Source organism: Micropterus salmoides, unplaced genomic scaffold, assembly GCF_014851395.1.
Source record: "Micropterus salmoides isolate LMB-PRFRI ecotype aquatic unplaced genomic scaffold, ASM1485139v1 Ms_hic_scaffold_2, whole genome shotgun sequence".
NCBI lineage: Eukaryota > Metazoa > Chordata > Actinopteri > Centrarchiformes > Centrarchidae > Micropterus > Micropterus salmoides.
Window position 1 is genome coordinate 13,497,122 of NW_024041150.1, and position 24,025 is coordinate 13,521,146.

A 24,025-nucleotide genomic window follows, 5' to 3' on the forward strand; every position below is an offset into this window, starting at 1 on the left:
AGGCTAATTACGTGACTCATACACTATAAATACTTAATACATAAATGAAATGTCCAAAAATAAAACTAAATCAAAGGATAGAGAATTTAAAGTCATGACGTTAGTGACTAAAGTCACGACGTTAGTGACTAAAGTCACAACGTTTTTTTGGCTTGGTATTGTGACACACACCTTTCTATTGTACTGTGAAAGAAGTTCCTGGTGCATTCCACCTAATTGGAATGTTGACAGAAGTGACAAGTTATGACAATGAAATTAATAGTCAGATAGAGTGAGGACTGATGCTGAGGTGAAGCTGTCCTTCAGCCTCTGGAAAGCCAGTTCTGCCTGCAGAGTCTACTGAAACTTGACATGAGGGAGGTTAAGGTATGCAAATGTTTGGCAATAGCACTGAAGTTCCTGATAAAACGTCTAAAAAAGCATTTTACCAGTTTACCATATCAAGATACTCGTAATGACCACTTAAATACAGTTTTCCACTCATCCCCCTCTCTAATCCACAGATGGTGAAGATACTAGCATCCTTTAGGGGTGTACCCATTCTCCAAATCCGCAGTTCGGGTCATACCTTGTGTTTTCCTGTTTTTTGTTTTTTAGGGGCAACATTATTATTATTATTATTATTATTAGTAGTAGTAGTAGTAGCAATAGTAGTATTATTTATCATCCATCTTGGTTTAATTAAACTAGTCTACCTTGCAGGCATGATTATTCAATCATGACTGGACTAAATACGCTATACACCGTTGTCTTGCTAAAGTTAACCATTGCAGCATGTTGTTTTAATAAATACAAGGAAACTTGTTAAACTTGTGTTTCACAGGTTTTAGCTGTGGTACCATGATTGCAAAAGGGTTTTCTAGTGATCAAGTAGCCATTTAGCAAACACAACGTGCCATTAGAAAACAGGGCTGATGGTTGCTGATAATGGGCCTCTGTACGCCTACACAGATATTCCATTACAAATAAGCTATATTACAAATAGCTTCCTTCCGGCGCTGACGAGAGCAGCAGCTGGTTGCAACAGCTCCTCCTTTCTTCTAACTTTTGTCTTATTTTTTCTTGATTCGGATTGTACTTCTTTTGTAAATACTTTTGTAGAGACTTTCCCTTGACTTACACCACCTTTTGGGATTATAGCACTTTTTTATTTTTACCTATTTATGGAACTATGGCTGACAGAGTTAGGACACGCATTATTTATACTCGGGATCAGCTGTTAGCGCTGCGGAGCGCAGTGGAGATCCCCAGAGACAGACATGTGATACCCCCGGACGGAAGATCCGCCGAGGATGTCGCGCTGGAAAGATACTTCAAGAGAAGAAAAGGCGCTTTAGACCTGCTGTCCCCTCTATCACTATGGGTAACCTCAGGTCCATTTCTAATAAGACAGACGAGCTCTCAGCGCTAACACGACACCAGCTGCGTACTCATCTTCTTTGAGAGGTGGCTGACACCAAACATCCCGGACTCTGCTGTTATTTTGGACAATTTTCACTTCCTACGAGCGGACAGGACGGCAGACAGCGGTAAGAGACGTGGAGGGGGTCTGGCTGTGTACGTGAATGAAAGATGGTGTAAACCTGAACATTGCACAATTAAGGAACGACTCTGTAGTCAGGACATTGAACTGTTTGCTGTTAGCATGCGGCCACATTATCTGCCACGGGAGTTTTCACATGTTAGTGTGATAGCAGTGTACGTGCCTCCCTCTGCGCATTCAGTCACCAGCAGGCTCCAGACACAGCACCCACGGGCCCTCTTCCTGATCTCTGGAGATTCTAACCATGCTTCTCCCTCATCTGTGCTGCCCACAGTATGTCACCTGCCCCACCAGAGACAATAAAACATTGGACTTGTTTTTTGCCAACATCAAGGAGGCATACAGTGTGACCCCCCCCCCCCCCATAGAGAAAGCTGATCACAACATGGTTCATCTCCAGCCTGTGTATAAGCCTATTGTACACAGGGAACCTGTGGTGCCACGAACAGTGAAGAGCTGGACTGCAGAGAGCGAGCATGCTCTCAAACACTGTTTTGAAACCACTATGTGGTCAGAGCTCTGTGACCCACATTGGGAGGACATCACCGTCCTTACAGACTGTATCACGGACTATAACTTCTGCTACGAGAACACTGTGCCCACCAGGACTGTACGGTGCTTCTCAAACAACAAGCCGTGGATTACCCCTGACATCAAAGCTCTCTTAAAGGAGAAGAGGAGATCTTTCAGATCGGGGACAAGGCTGAGCTGAAGGCTGTACAGAAGAGGCTGAGGAGGAAGATCAGAGAGGGGAAGGCCCACTTCAAGAGGAAGCTAAACAGACAGCTGGAGCAGAGAGACATTAGGGGTGTGTGGAGCAGCTTGAAGACCATCTCAGGTTTTAAAGCACCCCCCACACAGGCCGAGGGGGACCTTAAGTGGCTGAATGATCTGAACCACCACTTCAACAGGTTTGATCAGTCAGCCACCCCTCCCCCCACGCAGCTGCACCCCACCTCCACACCACCGGGACAATGCACTTTCTCAGCCTTTCACACCTCCGGCTCACCTCACCTCTCACCCACCCCATCCCCAGACGGACTACTGAGCCCCCCTGCCCACCCCTGTCCTTCACAGCAGCACAGGTGAGACAGGCGCTAAGGAAGATCAAGGCGAGAAAAGCAGCAGGTCCAGATGGCATCAGCTCCAGGCTCCTGAAGTCCTGCGCAGACCAGCTGTGTGGACTTATGGAGCGGATCTTCAACCTGAGCCTGAAGCTGGGAGTGGTACCACAGCTGTGGAAGACCTCCTGTGTGGTACCGGTGCCAAAAACACCGCACCCTAAAGACCCCAACAGCTACAGGCCGGTGGCTCTTACATCCCACCTGATGATGACGCTGGAGAGACTGGTCCTGCAACACTTCCGCTCCACAGTGGGCCCCTCCGTGGACCCGCTGCAGTTTGCCTATAGGCCCAACATCGGAGTGGAGGACGCTGTCATCTTCCTGCAGCATCGTGCCCTCGCACATCTGGAGAAGCCCGGGAGCACTGTGAGAATCAAGTTTTTTGATTTCTCAAGTGCTTTTAACAACATCCAGCCGACGCTTCTGAAGGACAAGCTGGAGAGGACTGGTGTGGACCACCTGCTGTCACAGTGGGTCCTGAACTATCTCACAAACCGGCCACAGTTTGTGAGAGCACGTGACGGTGTGTCTGACCGTCTCATGTGTAGTACGGGTGCCCCCCAGGGGACTGTCCTGGCCCCCTTCCTCTTCACCCTCTAAATGGCAGACTTCAGACACAACACGGACAGCTGTGTTCTGCAGAAGTTCTCTGACGACTCCATTGTCGGCCTCATCATTGATGATTACGACGCAGAGTACAGAGGACTGACACAGAACTTTGTGGATTGGTGTCAGCAAAATCACCTCCTGATCAATGCGGGGAAGACCAAGGAGATGGTGGTCGATTTTCGCAGTCTGTCACACACCTCTTTAATTGGCAAGAAGAACACATTATTGTTTGGCAGGACAGTCTGTGTAGCACAAAGACAAACAACCAACACCCCCAAGTTGGTTCGTAGCTCGGCAAGCGATGCTCTGCAGCCTCTTTCAGTCAGCGTTTCAGGAGAAAAGTGGATCTGCTCTCAGCTGTCTGCTTTCTCAGAAACAAGAAACCTCATCAGGTCGACGGGGTCAGAGTAAAAATAGGCACCCTCCCCACCCTCTGCGGCCTTTCTCATAGCGTGTTATTAATGTGCAACACTGGATGCACCACGAATCTAATGTTCCTTCTAAATCATGTGGCAATGAGGTCAACAAAACTTTCTTAACTTTGCATTGGCTTCCAGATCTCTTGACCAGTAGTGTTTATCTAGGCATGTTTCAGGAATAATATATTTCTTAGACTGCAACGGGTGTCAAAACACCTCGTAATTTAAACTGTCATTGGCCTGAAAAATTCTTTAAACATATAAATTTACTTTGCCATTAACGTCTCTTAATTTGAAGGCTACTAAGGTCTAAAGATTATAAGGTCAATGATGTTTCATATGGAAATCCTAGTCGATATGAAGATAAATTGACACTTAACTTTAACTTGGGCCAAAATCCAAATCATTACTTGACAAACAGTATAGTAATACTTAGATGGGATCACATCACATGACACAAAGCCGATCCTTCAGACTCAAATGACTTATTACTAACCCTCTTTTTTATTTATTTTTCCCTACAAAACCCCAGTAACTGAATCAAATCAGTCTCTTCCTTTTCTTATTTCTTAGTTATATTAACAGAGATTTCTAAGTTTGGCGGGGCAGGAAACCAAAATTTGGACACCTTCAAAAGCAGACTTTAGCCTATTCCTAAATTTGAATATCAGATGTAAGCTTTCCCTATAATTCTAAACAATTTAAACAGACTGTTTATCTAAAGGGTTCACCCACAGAATTCTATGGACAATTTAACGACACTCCTACCCTTACTTAATTATTAACAAGGCAATTACAACGCACACATTGTTATTTACAACAATTAGTACAACCAAATCTCCAACCCAGCCAAAAACCACACCCTAACCACTGTGTTTAAGGCACACAACTCAACCGACTACGAGCTCTGTCCTCTCTCTTATCAACACTTTATGCACATTAATTCCAACACAGCAAATCAATTAACAGCAATCATTCAGCAAAACATCACTGCACACGTTCATTCATGTATGTGATGTAAGTAATGTAAGCTATTATACACACATCTATAATTCACCGTAACTGTCATTTTAACAGGGCTGATAACTTTGTCTAGCGAACAACAGGCTTAAAACCTAAATGCATTCATCAGAGAAAGTGAACAGCCAACTCCCAATAAGCTTTTTCAACCGCTCTGGTTAAATTTACACAGTGCCGTGTGTACGAGTCGGCTCTAGCTTGATTGCCAGGTCGCCATGGTAACAACTTGTCAATCATAGATAATCCATCCAAACATCATTTTGTATTGAAGAAGACATGAAACTAGGAAAGTGTTTACTGAGATAATTATTCAGCTGAGAAGTAGGGTCATTTTACCATTATTTCTAATGGAGCCGGACTTCTTTTTGCAACCAGAAGATTCGCCCCCTGCTGGCCTGCATTCTACTGAACAGTCCCGCTGGCCGTTCAATAGAATGGAGGTTTAAGAGACTTCCGCGTTCGCATCAGATTGTTGCTTCCCGCTTGGTTGTAACAAAGGTACACTATGAATTATTTACGATGCACTCACTAAATCTGTGATGTACTTGTGGAGCATTGCATTGGTGTCATTTATAGTAAATAAATGTGGGTACTTGGTATTAAAGTTTGAGCACTCTAGCTAAAAAAAATCAGCAAGTCATAGTTACTAAAGCAAAAAGTGTTTCAACCACACCAACCGGTCTTTTGGCTTTTGTCTAATTAGCTGTAAACTGGAGTCAGTGGAAGCCTAATCTTTTGTTCATCACCACTCACCTCCACACAAGCCAAGAAACACCCAACAGGGATAGGAGCTGGGAGGGGCTGCTGCCTGCCTGTCAGCATGTCTGTGTGTCTGATGTGCCAACAACACTGCTGAGACACTGAGGGAGAGAGAGAGGGAGAGAGAGAGGGAGAGAGGAAGGGAGGGCTTCGAAACTCAACAAAGTCTCAGCTCCCAAACTATTTTTTTTATTACATAAATAGGGAAGATGTGTGCAAACAGGAATATACATATATTAATTTTCTTTAAAAGCACCACAGAAAAAAGCACTTCTGAGAAAAGATTTCTATGTGTCCACGCACCTGGTCATTAACGTTTCTTTACACTCATACTCTGACATTCTCATTGTGCACTCCTCTGGGGAAGATTTGGAGCATGCGTCATCATGAAAAACTCTGCCTGTGTTGCCCAACACACACCTTTTATGCCAACACGCACAAACTCCAATTGAGTTGACAGAAACAACAAACTGACATCTTATTCAACATCGTGGGACTGTTCATCACCAATGTAGGCAGTCAATGTTTGTCAACCCTGATTTACCTTGATGACACCGAGTTAAATCTGACTAGATTAAATCCCCTTCGTCATACAGGCCTCTGGTCAGTTACTGGTGCAAAGTAATGCAAACTTATTTGATAAAAAGTCTACAAACATTCAAAAGGATGAACAATAATGTTTACCTTTTGTCTTTATTAAATGATCATGATGTAAGTGTGATACAAGAGGGAACGGGTTTAATATCATTCAGCTTACCAGTTAGAATCAGGACAATTGATATGATCCATCTGCAACCCAAACAATACAGTGACTTACTCGCAAAAAGAAAGAACGTTGAGATAACCTTTTGCACTACAGTTGCTAGCTACTATAACCAATCAATGTACGAAAAAGACATACAAACTCATGGTTTGATGTAAATAACAACTACAATACATTATGTGTCCCCCTCTTAATTATCCTGACACCATATATATTTTATACATATTCTACTATATACTATACTATCAACAATGTTGAGAAAATAAAATTTTACTCCTTTGAAACGCACCAATGTTTTAGGTATATGCAAGAATGACACATCATTTATAACGAAATAGAAATGCAATAATACAACAATACATGTAAAAAAGGTTTATAGACTTAAAAATGTACTTAACCAAAATTAAAACATATACAATGGGAAATTATAAAATCCCCTTCTCTACCTGCATCATTTGTTTGTTTGTTTGTTTTTAAACTATGTTAGAGTTTTTCAGTTCTGTCTAGTTCATATGTGATGTTGTAAATATAATATATGTGATGTAAAGCTGTCACTTCATGTGACAGTCAACATCTATAAAGGCCTTTACACTGGAATGGAAAAAAGGCTAATTACATGACTCATACACTATAAATACTTAATACAGAAATGAAACATGGCCGGAAATAAAACTAAATCAAAGTATAGAGAATTTAAAGTCACAACGTTAGTGACTAAAGTCACAACGTTTTTTTGCTTGGGATTGTGACACACACCTTTCTATTGTACTGTGAAAGAAGTTCCTGGTGCATTCCGACTAAGTGGAATGTTGAAAGAAGTTTGTGACAAATTATGACAATAAAATTAATAGTCAGATAGAGTGAGGACTGATGCTGAGGTGAAGCTGTCCTTCAGCCTCTGGAAAGCCAGTTCTGCCTGCAGAGTCTACTGAAACTTGACATGAGGGAGGTTAAGGTATGCAAATGTTTGGCAATAGCACTGAAGTTCCTGATAAAACGTCTAAAAAAGCATTTTACCAGTTTACCATATCAAGGTAATGACCACTTAAATACAGTTTTCCACTCATCCCCCTCTCTAATCCACAGATGGTGAAGATACTAGCATCCTTTAGGGGTGTACCCATTCTCCAAATCCGCAGTTCGGGTCATACCTTGTGTTTTCCTGTTTTTGTTTTTTAGGGGCAACATTATTATTATTATTATTAGTAGTAGTAGTAGTAGTAGCAATAGTAGTATTATTTGTCATCCATCTTGGTTTAATTAAACTAGTCTACCTTGCAGGCATGATTATTCAATCATGACTGGACTAAATACGCTATACACCGTTGTCTTGCTAAAGTTAACCATTGCAGCATGTTGTTTTAATAAATACAAGGAAACTTGTTAAACTTGTGTTTCACAGGTTTTAGCTGTGGTACCATGATTGCAAAAGGTTTTTCAAATGATCAATTAGCCATTTAAAATGATAGACTTGGATTAGCAAACACAACGTGCCATTAGAAAACAGGGCTGATGGTTGCTGATAATGGGCCTCAGTATGCGTGTGTAGATATTCCATTACAAATCTGCTGTTTGCTGTCATTTACAGCATTAACAATGTCGACACTGTATTTCGGATCAATTTGAGGTTATTTTAATGGACCACAAACGGTAGTGTAGATCTGCGTATCATCAGCATAGCAATGGTACTGGATCGTGGATTGTAGCTGTGTCTCAATTCAGGGACCGCATCCTTCGAAGGCTGCATTTGAAGACCGAATACGTCACAGTCGATGCGACTAGGCTGTCCCATTCCGAAGGCTCCTTCAAATGCGGCCGACAAATGCAGCCTTCTTTTCGTCCGTTTGGAGGATCCAACAGCTGGATCCTTCGCAGCCCCAGGTATCCTGACATTCATTGCGCGCCGGTTGATTGTCCCAGCGTAAATAATGGCGTCGGTTGTGGCTGTGGAGTTGAGCCCCCACGGATTTTATCTATAAATGTAAGTATTGGATTTCAACTCACTTCAAAGGCCAACTACACAAATGTAAAAATAACAAGAGGCATAAAAGCGCAATGTGTCGTTTAAAGAATAGTTTTGTGGAAGAAGTTAACATGAGTTAAGTGATTAAATGGCAAGCTAACGTTAAGTTAACGTTACCTGAGGTTACTGATGTGCTAACATTAACGTTAAATGAAAATCGTTTGGGCAAGTTACAACCTAAAAAATAAAGCCTTTAACGTCTTCACTTTAAATCGAAGAGGTTCAGAGTCAGACCTGCGTCTTACCGAGATTGTCGCGATATTATACATCACTTATACTTAATATTATGTACATGAAAATAACGTTACCACGTAATGTTAGACTAATTTAACGTTAGACGGGTTGTGAACCCTGCTTGGTTTTCACACCATTAACGTTAGTAACGGTTACAAAAACCTTGGGATATAGTACACGGTTAATGTAACTAGGTTATTTTGTGATTTATGCTGCTTACTGTTTGGTGATGTGAAGCATAAAACTTACTTGAACATGTCGTTTTGTTTTAGGGAGCAAGGAGCAAACTGCCCTCTTTATTAAATTGAGGGGGGAGAGCGACCACCTCTTCACCGGGGCAAAGTTTTCTGCCAACGTAGCTTGGGGGTAATTAAAGTATCAATAGCCTTTTCGCAAGATCTGCATTTAATCATCATGTACGTAAAGTTACAGTTAAATGAGCCGCCATCCTATTCAAAGCCTTTAACAAGAAGACAACTAGTAAATGGGGCAGCCCTTTGTTGTGTCTTCACACACTCACCATGTACCGCAATTTCCCCACTGTGGGACAAATAATGTTTTTTCTTATCTTATCTTTCTTATTTCTTTTGTTTCTCTTTTGATTAGGACAATTTTGGAGAAAATGGGCCTGTGGGGGAAGGTGACTTCCCTCCAAGCGAAAAAAAAGTAGGACAATTTCAAAAAAAATTCCAAAGTATGTATGTACGATTTGAAATTGATATATTCTGTATACATTTTTGTATAAATCGTTCACTGTGCAGCATAAAGGGAAATATAAACTGCATTCATCTTACAACCCTGTTTTAATATAAAACATACATTTACCTTGTACGTTGTATATTCATTTCATTCATTTTAGTCATGAACGTTAATAAACACAGTTGCTGAAATTTGTTTTTCTGCTGTTGTTATTTACCATGATTGATTTCCTGTGCCTTAGGATTGCAAGTGTCCAGGGTCAGGAGAGGGTGTAGGGGGGAATCCCACTGCTGCAACTTGGCCCTGGTTTGTCCTCATGGATGAGGTGTTGGGACAGAGGCATTCCACCACCCCACCTGTCGTAATTGCCTCTATCCCTGAGGACACACCAGGGCCAAGTGCTGCAGTGGGTGACCAGGAGGAGGAAGAGGAGGAGAGCCAGCCGAGAAAGAGGGACAGAGAGGATGAGCTGCTTCAGCTTCTTAAGGAAGACATGAGGTTGCAGAGAGAGGCAGAGGAGAAAAATAAATAAATCCTTAAATAATAATATATAATATTTATTAATCAATTCAAATAAAATTTTTGTTAAATAAATGATTTTATTTTCTGTGGTCTTTATGACTAATAGTATTTACAGCATATTTGCAACATTTATTCTGACCCTGGTCAGCAGGGCATCATCTGGGGTGGTCTCCAGAGTGTGTTGCAGGTGTGGATGCATCTCTCCACTGTCCACCGCATCGTCCATCAGTGGGTTTGCAGGGCTGGTTCAATCGACGGCTGCCATGTCACTAAGATGTTTTAGTAAGAGGTAAGAATAATAGGCTGTGCACACAAAATACTAATTCACAATCTTATTTTGACAAAATAAATCTACAAAATATTTCAACAGGCAAAATTGTTAGGATATGAATAGGAATTTACCGATCTTTTACTTGCCTGTTAAAAATATTGGTGGTCAGGGGGCATCTCCTCTGGGGCAGACACCTCTGCAGACAGCTGGTCATGCCAGGGAGCAGCGCTGACCGTCTCCAAACCATTCTCCCCCTCATCCTCTGCCTCGTCCTCCTCAGGCTCATCCTCTGGGGCCACAATGTCACCAGCCCCAAGGCAGATGTTGTGGAGGATGGCACATGCTGTTATGACCTGAAATAGTTAAAAATATATTTCAGTCTGAAAAAAAACAAAACATTTATGCTTTTTGATGAATCAGTCTGTTGATTTACTCATTAGTATAATTTAAAAAAATACTCACGTGAGGTACAAAGGTGTGGTGCACCTCCAGCGCATGCAGGAAGATGGCCCAGAACCTGGTCTTCATCATCCCAAAAGCACGCTCTATAATGGAGCGTGCCCTGGAGTGATGGCTGTTGAAGCGCTGGGCTCCCACACCTTGTATTGGCCTCTTGTAGGGAGTGATGAGGGGGAGTGGGTGTTGGAGGCACGGGTACCCTCCGTCTGCAAGGATGAAATGCCCTGGCGGAGGGTAGAGTGAACTCCTGTACAGTGGGCTGTAGCGGAGCACTCTGGAGTCGTGGACCGACCCAGGCCAGCCCACATAGGTGTCAATGAAGCGGCCCTGATGGTCACAGACAGCCTGCAGGATGATGGATGGAAACAGTTTCCTGTTCCTGTAGCACTGTCCATCAGGGCCGCTCGGTGGCTTGATGCGGACATGGCAGCCGTCGATTGCTCCTGCTGCTTTAAAAAAAGCTCTGTGTCTTGCCAGCCCTGCAAACCAACGGGATATTGGTTGTAACTCATCCTGGGTCTTGGTTAGGTGGATGACCTTGTGGCGAATGGCCACCACCTCCTCAGTGACTCTGTGGACGATGCGGTGGACAGTGGATCGAGGCATTGCAAACAGGCCACGACCTTCGAAGGATGCGGTACTTGAATTGAGACACAGCCTATGTATGATCTGGTCCAGTGGCAGCATATACACACGAAATAACAAGGGGCCAAGAATGGAGCCTTTAGAAACACCACGGGTTGGAGGGGCCACAGAAGAGCATTTATCATAGGTACGGAGAAGGATCTGTTTAATAAATAGGATTTTAGCCTATTATAGGGCCATGTCCCTGATTCCAACCCACTTTTCAAGACCATTCCGTAAAATAGAATGAACAGTCCCAAATGCTGAGCTTAAATCAAAGATAAAAATTGAGCAATCAAAATTGTGGGACCAACACTGTTGAAAACATCTTTAAGAAATCTCACAGGGAGACTGAGAGACATCTGTCACATTGAAGCTGGCCTTTCAAAAGCCTCACACTGGTCTCACTGTCGTGCCACAAAAGACTTCCAAAAGACTTTCCTCCATCTGTGTGTGAATAACAAATGTGTACAGTGACTGCAACACTTTAAAAACTTCTCAACCTCTGGGCTACTGCCATCTAAGGTGTTAGCACCAGCTAAGTGTAGTGAATGCACTGCGCAGGGCACATACTCTATCAGAGGGTTTATTTGTTTCAGGTGGGCCTGTAGCCCATTGTATTTTTCTGATATGTTGCTTGCATTGTCATATGATACCTCTACAGTTTGAGAGGTCCACCATCAAAGTCACACACACTTCTAAACACTAAAAGGTGTAGAAGGAAGTAGAATTAAAATATTAAATAGAGAAATACAAACACGCTGTACACCACTGTCTTGCTAAAGTTAACGATTGCATTTGTCGCTCTCAGTTGGCTCAAAGCCCAGGATTCGCTCTACCACAGCGTCAGCTGCTGTTAACAAACCAGAATGAACGACAATTGATCCAAATGTAACAAGTCTGGAGTGGGGTCAAGAATTATTAAAAATATATTTTAAAATATTTGGCATCCTGAATCTCATCTGCTACTGTTTGATGAGTTTCGCTGAATCATTAGCTCAATGAGTACTTCACATATTGTTGATGTCAAATAGGACACTGTGACTGTTCCTTTTCTGCCAAACTTTCTGATATCTTCAGTTAAGAATGGGTGACATTATGATCGTAATTCTATGATGCCAAGGAAATTCCCATTATGGGTTGACCCAAACCGTTCATCATCTGCACTAAATGCTCTTTCACCCAAGAACTTGATCCCTGCTACAACTCTTTTCAAAATGTCCCTCCAGTATTTACGTTCCCAATCAAGTTGCTGCATGAGATCTGCATCTATAGCACTGCCCTTTGTCCACTGTTGCAAGCCAAGCATTCCTGATCTGTGTTCTGTACTACTTTCATGTTCCTTTATTCTTTCTGTGCTTCCATTCACTAAACCCCTGACAAAAGCCACCAAGCTCGCTGGAGAACAGTTTGCATGCAAAACAGTACACACAACCTGTTGAGGCAGGGCTCTACGCTAACCTTTTTCCCAAGTAGCACATGTGCTCCTAAGTGAAAAAATTTATGAGCACAGCGAAAAATGTAATGGTGTTTAACAAACTATATATATTATACACATTTATACTTAGTGTTTGCTCCTTCTCCTTGTGTTCAACTATGGTGTGAAACCATTGGAGGACGGGAAGTGAAGACCCTTGTATCTGTACACCTCAGCATTGGCCTTAATATTTTGTTAAAGCTTTTTAAAATATTGAAATAGATGTTTTGAAAATTCGAGACATTGAAAACAGCTTTTAAACACTGATCAGTCATCACAAAAAACTTTACTGTGATTGGAGCTTGTGTAGTTTTTGAACCAGAGACGGATTCACCAGCAGCACCCACACAACCCACACCTAATGTAAACAAGACTACTGAACAGTTATTACAGTAACTTTAGTAAAACAGAACAAGGGGAACGTGTTGTTCTCAGGAGGAGGCTAGAGGGAGCACATACTGGCACACTGGCATCCTCTGCAGTGGAAATATGCATCTTTCCACCGCAGAAGCTCTTTCTACAAACTGGAGGAGAAACTAGTTTAAATGAGTGTACTAGTATAATATTATAACATTACATTAAAAAGTTCTATTTTAATCTAATAGTATACTGTTAGTATGTTAATATATAAATTATTGAATTTCACTATGTAGGCTATTGCCATTTTATCTAATAGTATAATAGTATAAAGCCCACCACTGGTATAAAATTAATTCCATTTGGACAAAACAGGAGTTTCATATTTTCAGTCTTTAAATACTTGTGCAAGAAAAATGGCCTACTTAATTTGTTAATGCTGCTATCTCATCAGTAGTCAGAACCATTCATGCCGGAGTTAAACATTTGAAAGTTTACTGTAGCACGTCAAACCATTTTTATGTCCGGCCCCATCCAAGCTTTGATTGGTCAGTTGACGTGAAGTGAAGTAACAGTGACTTTGACTGAGAGCAGCTTTGCTTTGTTTTGAACGATTAGCGGTGCGGCGGCCATAGTTACGGTAGTTACTCGCACATTGTGCTAGTAAATCATTTACCAGATCGCACGATTGTATTGATTTTTTGGGGCATATGCGAGCAAAATGGTCGCACTGTAGAGCCCTGTGAGGGTGAGTACAGAAGTTGTCAATAAGTGGAACTACAGGCTGTTATAGAAAACACACCAACAGGTTGTAATCCCACATAAAAATGAACCACAGACCTGCTTTCTCTGCAGCTTGGAACAGACACTATTCAGCTTCCTCTGTAAAGTAATCAGCACAGGTTTTCTGCATGACCTGGAAACATCACCGCTAGAGGCAGCTGAAAACTACATATAGACCTTTTAAAGATTATACAATTCAACATACAGTATAAACAGCAATATTGATTGATAACCACTAAACGGTGTGCTGGTGTGTGCATTTGGCACACTTTTGATTTGGGCTAGATAATAAGCTCTCAACGAGGTTTTGATTCCCAGCCATAGCATCTTATGTTTTTAACTAATAGTAGTTTTTAACTCATAGCACTAATGCCGTTTTACCAGTACCAGCTCAACTCGCCTGGTCGACTCAATTTTCTTTCGCTGTCCTCCGTTTTCCATTGCAGATAGTACCCAGAGATACTACCCCTCAGTGTTGCTGGTTGTCATAACAACGCCACACACAACTACTGGGAGGTAATGTTCAATGCGACATACACACCAGCGATGCACATACAGCTGTCTCTTGATTTAAGTTAAAAGTTTCAACATTACTCAGAATGTAAAGACAGATAAGCGGTATGAAAAACTTACATCTGTGTTTTCCTCTGCCGCTGTTGCTGCACAGGCTGTGTGACTGTGGGACCAGAGGGCTCTGTCAGTGGGCGGTTTGGCACCATGCAGTGGAAAAGGGGCTTAATAGTTAGGTAGCAAGTAGCTTTGATTTGTTAGACATGTGAAGTTAACTGGCTTTTTAGCACGTCCGTAACCAGGGTTTATAACCACTCCCTATACATATACGGTATTTATTTATATATTTACGGTAATTCATACCAAAATTATAGCTAAACAACCAAAAGTTATGAAGTCTCAAAAACAAATGAATGTATAATGAAATACATACATACAATAGCTCAGTTGTACAGAGGCACAGTACTCTTTGAGAGGCTCTCGTATGCAGTGTATGTACCGAGGGGCCCAGATGCTACACTCGATGTACGCACTAAGGGCCCCAGGCGCCTTGGTCATAAAACCTGTAAAGTTTGGTGCTCATTTATGCATAAGGTATATATCCTGTTTCATGGTGAGTCATCGATTTTCGATGCCACGCCACAGACACGCCATTTGATGTTACATATGATGTTATTGGACAAATAAGTACAAATATTTTTTTTAATAAAAGTTATTAATTACAGCTGTTTAACGTATTTAATCTAAATAATCTTATAATCTTTAAACATAAGAATTTTATTAATACACTGAACAAAATTACAAACGCAACACTTTTTGTTTTTGCCCCCATTCATCATGAGCTGAACTCGAAGATCTAAAACTTTCTCTATGTATCTGTCAAAATCTGTGTTAGTGATCACTTCTTCTTTCCCGAGATAATCCATCTATCTCACAGGTGTGGCATATCAAAATGCTAATCAGACAGCATGGGTTGGCCACAATAAAAGGCCACTCAAAAATGTGCAGTTCCATCACACAGCACAATGCCACACATGTTGCAAGTTTTGTGGAATCGTGCAATTGACATGCTGACAGCAAGAATGTCCACCAGAGCTGTTGCCCGTGAATTGAATGTTCAATTCTCTACCATAAGCCGTCTCCAAAGGCATTTCAGAGAATTTGGCAATACATTCAACCAGCCTCACAACCACAGACCACATGTAAGCACACCAGCCCAGGACCTCCACATCCAGCATCTTCACCTTGTATGAGATCAGCCACTAGGAACAGCTGCTGCAACAATCAGTTTGCATAACCAAAGAATTTCTTCACAAACTGACAGGAACCGTCTCAGGGAAGCTCATCTGCATACTCGTTGTCCTCATCGGGATCTCGACCTGACTGCAGTTCGTCGTCGTAACTGACTGTCTGGCACTTTGGAGAGGTGTTCTCTTCACGGATGAATCCTGCTTTTCACTGTACAGGGCAGATGGCAGACAGCGACACCAGATACTGACTGGTTTCCGGACCCACCTAATACAGTGAAACAGCAAATTTTCGGGTTGCCTTTTATTGTGGCCAGCCTAAGGCACATCTGTGCAATATCCATCCTGTCTGATCAGCATCTTGATATGCTACACCTGTGAGGTGGATTGATTGTCTCAGCAAAGGAAAAGCGCTTTTACTAACACAGATTTTGACAGATTTGTGAACAATATTTGAGAGAAATAGGCCTTTTACATAGAGAAAGTCTTAGCTCTTTGAGTTCAGCTCATGATGAAATTTCACAGCTGCCTTCTAATTCTCTATGCCCTGATGTGTCCATAGAAACATAATTGTACTTTAACTGTATTGTATGATCTATTTATAGATTTACTCTGTTTTTCTTTTCTTGAATTCTTCCTGCTGACATGTCCTGTCATGTCTCCTAAGTTATGTAGTTATAATTATGTCTTCAGTTTCAGACCACATCACTTTCTGTCCTTGTGTTAGTTCGGATTCTCATCCTTCTGCGGTATCGGCTGGCTCTGAGTGTCCGGACCTGTCCAATGTTCCCTCCTGTTATCTGCATCTCAAGGAGGTGTTTAACAAAACCTGGGCCAACTCTCTGCCTCCTCATCAACCATATGATTGTGGAAAAGACTTCCTGCAGTGTGGAAAAGGATTTTGGAGGGTGGTAAATACAACCCATACAAATGATTTAATTTTACTGAAAGTAAATTAGCCTGCAAGGGAAATCTATAATATGGGTAAACAGGGAATGGGTAACAGTTGTCATTGCAACATAAAAACAATAAAATCTACTTAAAGTCCTGACCCTAGGATAGAATTGGGACTGTTGATGTGGAAGGCGGGCAGTTGTCAAGTTTGAAATTGTCTATTTATATATAAATATACTATATTGACTATTAAGTGACTTTGTGTTTGAAAAGAACAAAGTGTACAGCAAATTGAGAAGAGCAAACATTTTGGTGTTAGTCATATTTGAGTAAATGTAGAGTTATATCTACTCTGATACAGTCAGATCCATTACATTTGACTCTCAGTTGATGAGGAACTTGTTTAACTTGCTGACAGACGGTACTGCGGTAAGCGTGTCGACCCATTTCCGTTTCCGGTGCTTGTGTGTTGGTACCGTGTTGTGCTGCTCTCGCTAAATAACAGTTACATTTGTTAGATTACAGCAGCCAACTGTCCGCTTTACCTAAGCACTCACAGTTCTTTCCATCTTTTAGTGACTGCTGTTCAAGCCCCTCTAAAAAAGAAAATAATAAAACAAAGACGGTTAGCTCCATGGTATAATACTGAAACTCGCAAATTAAAGCAAATATCGCGGAAACTTGAGAGGAATTGGCTTTCCACCAAACTGGAAAATTCTCGTTTAATTTGGCAAGATAATCTTAAAACTCCAAAGATAACTGTTGTTGTGATTTGGCGCTATATAAATAAAATTGAATTGAATTAAAAACAAAGTGTCACTGAATCAAACCTGTAAGTGTAATTGTATAAATATTAACTCTAAACATCTTACTCTTAACTCTGATCCTGGCTTTTACAATTGAAGTGTTAATGTCACCCGGCCCCGCTGCGTAGGCCTACACACACCAATTTGTAAAAGACAGGAGAGTCTTCCTGTAAGTACCCTACTGACTGCTGGGAAACTGTGACTGTGCTTTTGACCTGGGTCTAAACTTAAAGACTGTTTGATAAGTAAATAAAGTAGTATCTGTCAATGTAATATTCAGTGGGTCAGTGACCTCCTAAGGGGAGAGCAGTGATTGGTGGTTATGTAGGGACTGAACCCTTCTATAGAATTTGACCTCTAACCCCTTGTTTTGTTACTTCAGAATAGTACTGTACCCTTCTGTGGGTTTGACCTTTTATTTTGCAGACCTAACAGATATGGTATCTAACAGATACCTAAACATATCCTATATAAGCTATGTTTGATGTACAGAAAGACAGAGTGGCCATCGGGCTGGGTCACTCTCCAAGCTGCTGCAGAGCTTGTAATTGATACTGAACTCCTTGATTTAATAAACTTTTATGATCAAGAACAGTGTCAAGCAGGTTTCTTCTCAACACATCATCACAGCATTATTGTTTGGACACCACAGAAATTGGCACCTCAGATGGGACTGTGTTGTGCCTGAATTCATCATTCCATCACAGGTTCCGTCGAGCTGACTCGCGCTCCAGACGCTGGCGTATATGGTGAGTTTTCTCATAAACTGTGGGCGCTGGTCAGTTCGTGTGTCTGTGTGTGCGTTAAAGGGTACGCCGTTTCGATCCCGTGTGAATGCTTGCGGTTGGATGTGTGAGAGGACACTAAATTTTGTTTGCGTTATGGACAACGCAATAAGGGGTGTGTGTGAATATAATGAAGACAGATAGATATAAAAGGAAGGATAAGGAATAGCATACGAGTAACGGAAAGTGAGCTTTCATAACTTTGCAAAAATTAAGAATATGGGCCCAGGTTATAAACGTCATGTGGGATGGAAACTACTGTTGCGTGAAACTAGGCTTTAAGGAATAGTCAAATTGGATTAAGGGAAAAAGAGAGTGTAACCCTGGCCAGGGTCATTCTGCTTGAATAAAATGAATAAGGCTAAGGAAGAATATTATAAAAGGCTAAGGAATAAGGTAATTCAAGGATTAGGACGCCGCAGATCTTGACAAAAGCCCTTGAAGGCGATCTTAGATGGGCTGCAAATCCTGGAAAGGCACTAGGTGAATTTGCGGGTCCGTTCAAAGGAACTGGGAGCTTGTAGAATGAAAATTTAATTGTAAGTTACCTCTCGATACATGTGTTGACGAACTATGTCCGCAGTAGCCTCTCATTAAATATCTACAAACTCGAGGTAGCACAAATTTAGGAAGGAAAATAATAAAGGAAAATAATAAAGGAAAAAGGTGCGGCGGAAGCATGCTTTATAAATAGTGTGAAGGAATGCATTCTTGTTGACTGGAAAGCTACCGTGTGTGTGTGAGAAATAGGAGAGGCCTAGTGTGTGTGTGGAGAGCTGCCCCTGCTGTGTCTCTGCTGTGTATGAAAGGCTATGCAGAGGATGATAGGCGAGGATTAAAGAGAAATATATATATGAATAAATAAATAGAGATTGGTGCTGTTGTACGGTTTGGATCATTTCATAATCAGCAGTTTGTTTTTCTTTGCCTAAGTTACTTTTTTGGGACGTGCACATTTGTTTCTTCTATATTTTACTTGGTATTGAACTGCAAGCTATATTTCAGAATTTTTTTTTTAACAGAGTATGCTTTAAATAAGAGTGGTGTCCCCAGCGTCCCCAAAAAGATAGGGAAAATAGATTGTGATTACTCAGACAGTTAACACTCTTATTTTATTGTTGAAATAACCTTGTGAGTACATAAAAGGACTAAATTGTTGTTTGCTTTTGTTGTTTTTGTTCTCCTGTGGTTTGAGAGACAAGAAGGAGAGAGAGGGAGTGCTGGCCAGCGCGTCACGCAACAGCGAGTGCATCCCCGGATCCAGTCTGGCCAGTACTGTTCAATCCACAAACTCTATACTTATTTATAATTATTACTGCTGATATACATTTAGTTTCCTTTCAGGATATTATAGACACATTTGTAATAAAGAAGAATCTATTTGTGTATGCCTGAAATATTTCATGTTATGACTATTTAATGGGAGACTTGGCAATGGACTGATCAGTTAATGTATTTGTATATTACATATTGGAGTTTTTTGTGCATGGGTCGTTTGGATTAAAGTTGCGTTGGAATTTCGGTATTGAGATTATTTTGGGATAAAACTAAGGTGAGTAGGTGCTTATTAAGCAGTAGTTGGTGCTTTGTGATTGCTAGATTGCTGGAGTTGACAAATTCCCTTGATTTTTCATTAGCAGATGTGGTAAGATTGCCACCTATCAACAATTTGGTAGAATTAAAAGAAAAATAAACAAATAATTTACAATAAATGAATATAAAAGAGTTGTCACAATGCGGAAAAAGGACATTAAAACTTTGAAAGTAATTACTCCAGTTGATGTAGTACAAAAAAATAATCCTCTAGTTAATGGTATAAGTTATCTGAAAAATGGCATAAACGTTGGCCTGACATTGAACAACCATGGCCTGTGGACTGGACCCTTAACCCAGATGTACTTAAAATAATGCAAGTACTTGTGTCCACCTATAAGGCGGATCAAAATAAGGGGAAAAAAAGGGAACGACGTAAAGAAAAGAGAAGAAGAGAGCTGGGTGTTCTTAAGTTGTTTGAACATGAGGGACAAAAACTGACAAAAGATACACAAGATAAAAGGGACAGAGGTGTAGAGAAAATGGCAAAAGAGGCAAAGATAACAGAAAAACTAATGGCAGAAGTCAACACACCCTTCTCACATACGGATTCAGCAAAAACACCTCCACCTTACGAGGAGGAAGCAGAGTTTAAGGACGTCTATCCTCAGCTTCCAGTGATCATTCAGGAGGGTGATTATTGCATCAGAGATGAAGAGGAACGAATCATAGAGAGAGGACAAGCAGAAACAACTATAAAGATGAATCCAAGCTCCAAAAGTAAGAAGAAAATTACACGTTTGGAAACTAAGGGTAGAGCGAGGCTTAGGAGAATGAAAGATGATGATGATCAGAGTGATTTAGAAGAGATCATGGGTGGATATGATCCTGTGATCAGACGGAGGCTGGCCAGAGCGGAAAGAAGGGGTGATGAAAGTTGGAAGAAGAAGAATACAGGAGACCAGATCTCTGATGAAAGTGAAGATGGAGACAGCAATGAAGAGTGGGAGATTAAAGGTGCTTCATGTTCAAGAGGATTTTATCCTACAATGACTACTGAAGTGTTGTGGTGGCAGCCCGGCTGACGGTGAGTGTGCTGGTTTTTTCTCCTTTTTATCAGTTATTCTGCTTTTTTCCTTGGTTTTCTGTTCCCTACCTGCCTCCCTGTGTTTTCTCCCCTGTGTGCTCTCTCTCTCCCTCGGCTCCTGAGCCCAGCCAACTACCTGCACCTGCACCTCATCAGCCACCTTGTCAGCCTGCCACACCTGCCAGAAATCACCTCATGCCTGCCTGTATTTCAACCCCGGTTCTCCACACCATCCTCGCTTGATCGTCATTGCTCCATACCCGGTGCCACCTCTGTGTTCAGGCTTTCATGTTTCTTGTTTTTCCACATTTTCCCTGTGCCTTGTCGCCGTAATCCCTAACCCTGTCTCTCTGTCTGTTTCCCTCCCAGGTACACTCACCCTCGTCCTCCGTTCAGTCAGCTGGGCTCATCCACCGGCCCTCTCCTCCTCAGACTTCCCCCACGGCGTCCTCCCTGTTCTCCCACCGCTCCTCGCTTCCTCAGCCCCAGTGTTCCCCGGCTCCCTGGCCCCCTGTCTCCTTGGTTCATCGTGCCTGTGCTTCCCCGACATCCACCTCTTCCTCCAATCCAGTCCCTCTACCCCTTTCTCCCTCAATAATCCTCCTTCCCTCCAAACATTGCATTTGGGTCCTCTCTGTCCCCACACCACACGACCCCGCAACACTGAAGAAATAGAAAAAGACATGGATCGATGCATATCATGCTTGGAGAAGTCGACTTATCCAGAAGAAATAATAGAATTGGAAGAACATCTCGAGAAGCTGACAATACAGAGGGAGAAACTGCGGAAAAAAGGGTACCAAAAATTGGAGAGGAAGTATGCATTACGCCCAAGAAAAGGGAGCACAAGTAAGAAGATGCTGCCAGTGATAATCCGAGGACAGAATCTGGAGTATAAGCCTTTGCAGAATACCGATATGTCAGATATACTTGAGAAGTTGACTACTCTTCAAGATGGAGCAAATCCTTGGATCTCGAAGTTGGAAGAAATTACGGTAGGAACACAAACTGCCATAGGAGATATTAAGAGACTTTTTGCTAATCTCCTTGGGATTCCAGGTATGGAAGAAATATTTCAGAGAGCTGGACTTAATCGATATATGGGGACTGCTGTAAATGATCCTGAGTTGTTCGCTGCAAGTAGGAATCGACTGTGGAGAGCACTGAAAGACACGTTTCCAACAAATGTGCATCCTGACAATATTCTGATTGATCCATTGGGAAAAGAAGCCTATGTGTCGAGAGCTCATCAGGTGTGGAGAAATATTACAGGAAATGATCCAGATGCGAGTCAAATGGAGCGGTCAATTTTGCGAGCTAAATTACAGATGGGGCTGCCCTCACCAGTAAGGAGCAAACTGGCAGAGTTGGTTGGACTTGGAAGCATGGCAATAGGGGTCTATACAGATCATATAGCTCATCAAGTGGATCTATATAGGAAAAAGGAACATGACCAGAAAGAACAGGACCAAGTGACTCTCAGGAAACTCAATCAAATACAACTGGTGGAAAATAAGAAGAAGGAGAAGAAACAGGCTTTGGTTATGCAGGATCAGTGTTTACCAAAGCAACAATCACCACCACAGCTTCAGTCAAGCCAGGAACAACCGCAATTGCCCCAACCACCACTAGTGGTTCCAGTTGTTTCATATCCACAGCTAGTTTATGGACAGACGCAGAATTGGAGAGGAAGGGGACGAGGAAGCTCAGGAAGAGGAGGAGGAGGAGGAGGAGGATTTAATCCATACTTTCAGCAGTCTCCAGAAGTGTGTTATAATTGTGGACAGGTTGGTCACTTTGCCCGTGAGTGCAATAGGTCAGGAGGAAATTTCAGAGGAGGAAAATTCAGAGGAGGATTCAGGGGCCAGTCAAGGTCACTTGGAGGACTGGTGAACCCTCACAGGGGCCCTGAGCCAGGATTCTAGAGGTGCCCAGAAAATCCAAAAGGGGGGTGTCAGCTGGTAGCATCAGGGCCGGAAAGAGATCCAACAGTTGAGATGAAAGTAAATAACCAACCATTGGAAGTGATGGCGGATAGCGGAGCTGCTTTCACCTATGTTTGGCCTGAAGATGCTACACATCTTCCTATATCCAATCAACTGATTCAGACAATCAGGTTTGAGGGAGTGAAGCAGCTGATTCCTCTCACGGAACCAATTGAGCGATGCTATAAAACCAGAAAACTACAATACTCATATTGGTGTCAGAACATACACCTATTGCCTTATTGGGAAGAGATGCTTTGTGTAGATTGAATTGCACAATAAAATGTACACCAGATGGCTGTCTGATAGAAGTGCCAAAAGAAACGGTTCACCAATTACTGATGACAACAGAGATGGAGTCCTCTTCAGTATTTTGTATTGGAAATCTCAGTGCAGATTTTTTGGAGCCGGCTAAGATATGGGAGAAATTTATTGTGGCGAACATGCCAGATGCGAAACTTCCGGAATATCCATTTCATTGTACGCTCAAGTATTTTAAGAATGCTGCCCAATCAAACCCAGAGGAATGGTTGGCTCAATAACCAAAGGGAATTCAACTAAGCTCATGTTGCATAATTTTGGGACCACAAGGAGCAGCTGGAGATGATCTTTATCTGGAGAAAGAATTCGAAATTGAGAAGAGTGTACCACTTGTGACGTTTTTGGTTTCTGAAGACTATGAGCAGAAACACATAGGAGAAATGATGACAGAAGCAGAGGAAGCTGTTTTTGTACCAATGAACGAGAATTTGGCAATTTGGAGGAGTACAGATCAGCAATTCCTCAAAATCATGATTTCAGCTGAAGGACAGCCACAAGCTGTATGGATGACACATGAATCTATTTGCAGTGCCAAGATGGATTCAGATTCTATGAAAGAGGAGATGTTACGACAAGTTCCAGAATGTTTGTGGTCTCAACACAGTACCGATATTGGACTTGTGAAGTCAGCCCAACCAGTAAAAGTTGAACTTCGACCAGGAGCTAGACCTCCTTGGAAGTATCAGTATCCATTGAAGGATGAAGCAATTCAAGGGATCGAACCACAAATTGAAGGACTTTTGAAACCAAGTTTCGCTTTTTTTCTTGATGCTTAGGGATATACAGGTGCTGGTCATATAATTAGAATATCATCAAAAAGTAATTTATTTCAGTAATTCCATTCAAAAAGTGAAACTTGGATATTATATTCATTCATTACACAAACACAGATACATTTCAAATGTTTATTTCATTTAATTGTGATGATTAAAACTGACAACTAATGAAAATCCCAAATTCAGTATCTCTGAAAATTAGAATATTACTTAAGACCAATACAAAAAAAGGATTTTTAGAAATGTTGGCCAACTGAAAAGTATGAAGATGAAAAGTATGAGCATGTACAGCACTCAATACTTAGTTGGGGCTCCTTTTGCCTGAATTACTGCAGCAATGCGGCGTGGCATGGAGTCCATCAGTCTGTGTCACTGCTCAGGTGTTATGAGAGCCC

General features: G+C 41.8%; 1 protein-coding gene across 1 annotated transcript; it reads right to left on the minus strand.

Annotated features, from left to right (window-relative positions):
- Positions 1-10,033: 10,033 nt before the first annotated feature.
- LOC119911888 (putative nuclease HARBI1) lies at positions 10,034-11,051 on the minus strand. The gene is made up of 2 exons (XM_038730870.1): positions 10,449-11,051; positions 10,034-10,339 (listed from the first exon to the last, which is right to left on the minus strand). The coding sequence occupies exons 1-2, from the start codon at positions 11,049-11,051 to the stop codon at positions 10,136-10,138; spliced, it is 807 nt and encodes a 268-aa protein (XP_038586798.1). The 3' UTR covers positions 10,034-10,135.
- Between the last annotated feature and the right edge of the window lie 12,974 nt (positions 11,052-24,025).

Coding starts and splice junctions, on each gene's coding strand:
- LOC119911888 (XM_038730870.1), bottom strand. CDS start 11,051: ATGCCTCGATCCACTGTCCACCGCATCGTCCACAGAGTCACTGAGGAG. Junction 10,340..10,448: donor ACCACACCTTTGTACCTCAC/GTGAGTATTTTT, acceptor TAACTATTTCAG/GTCATAACAGCATGTGCCAT.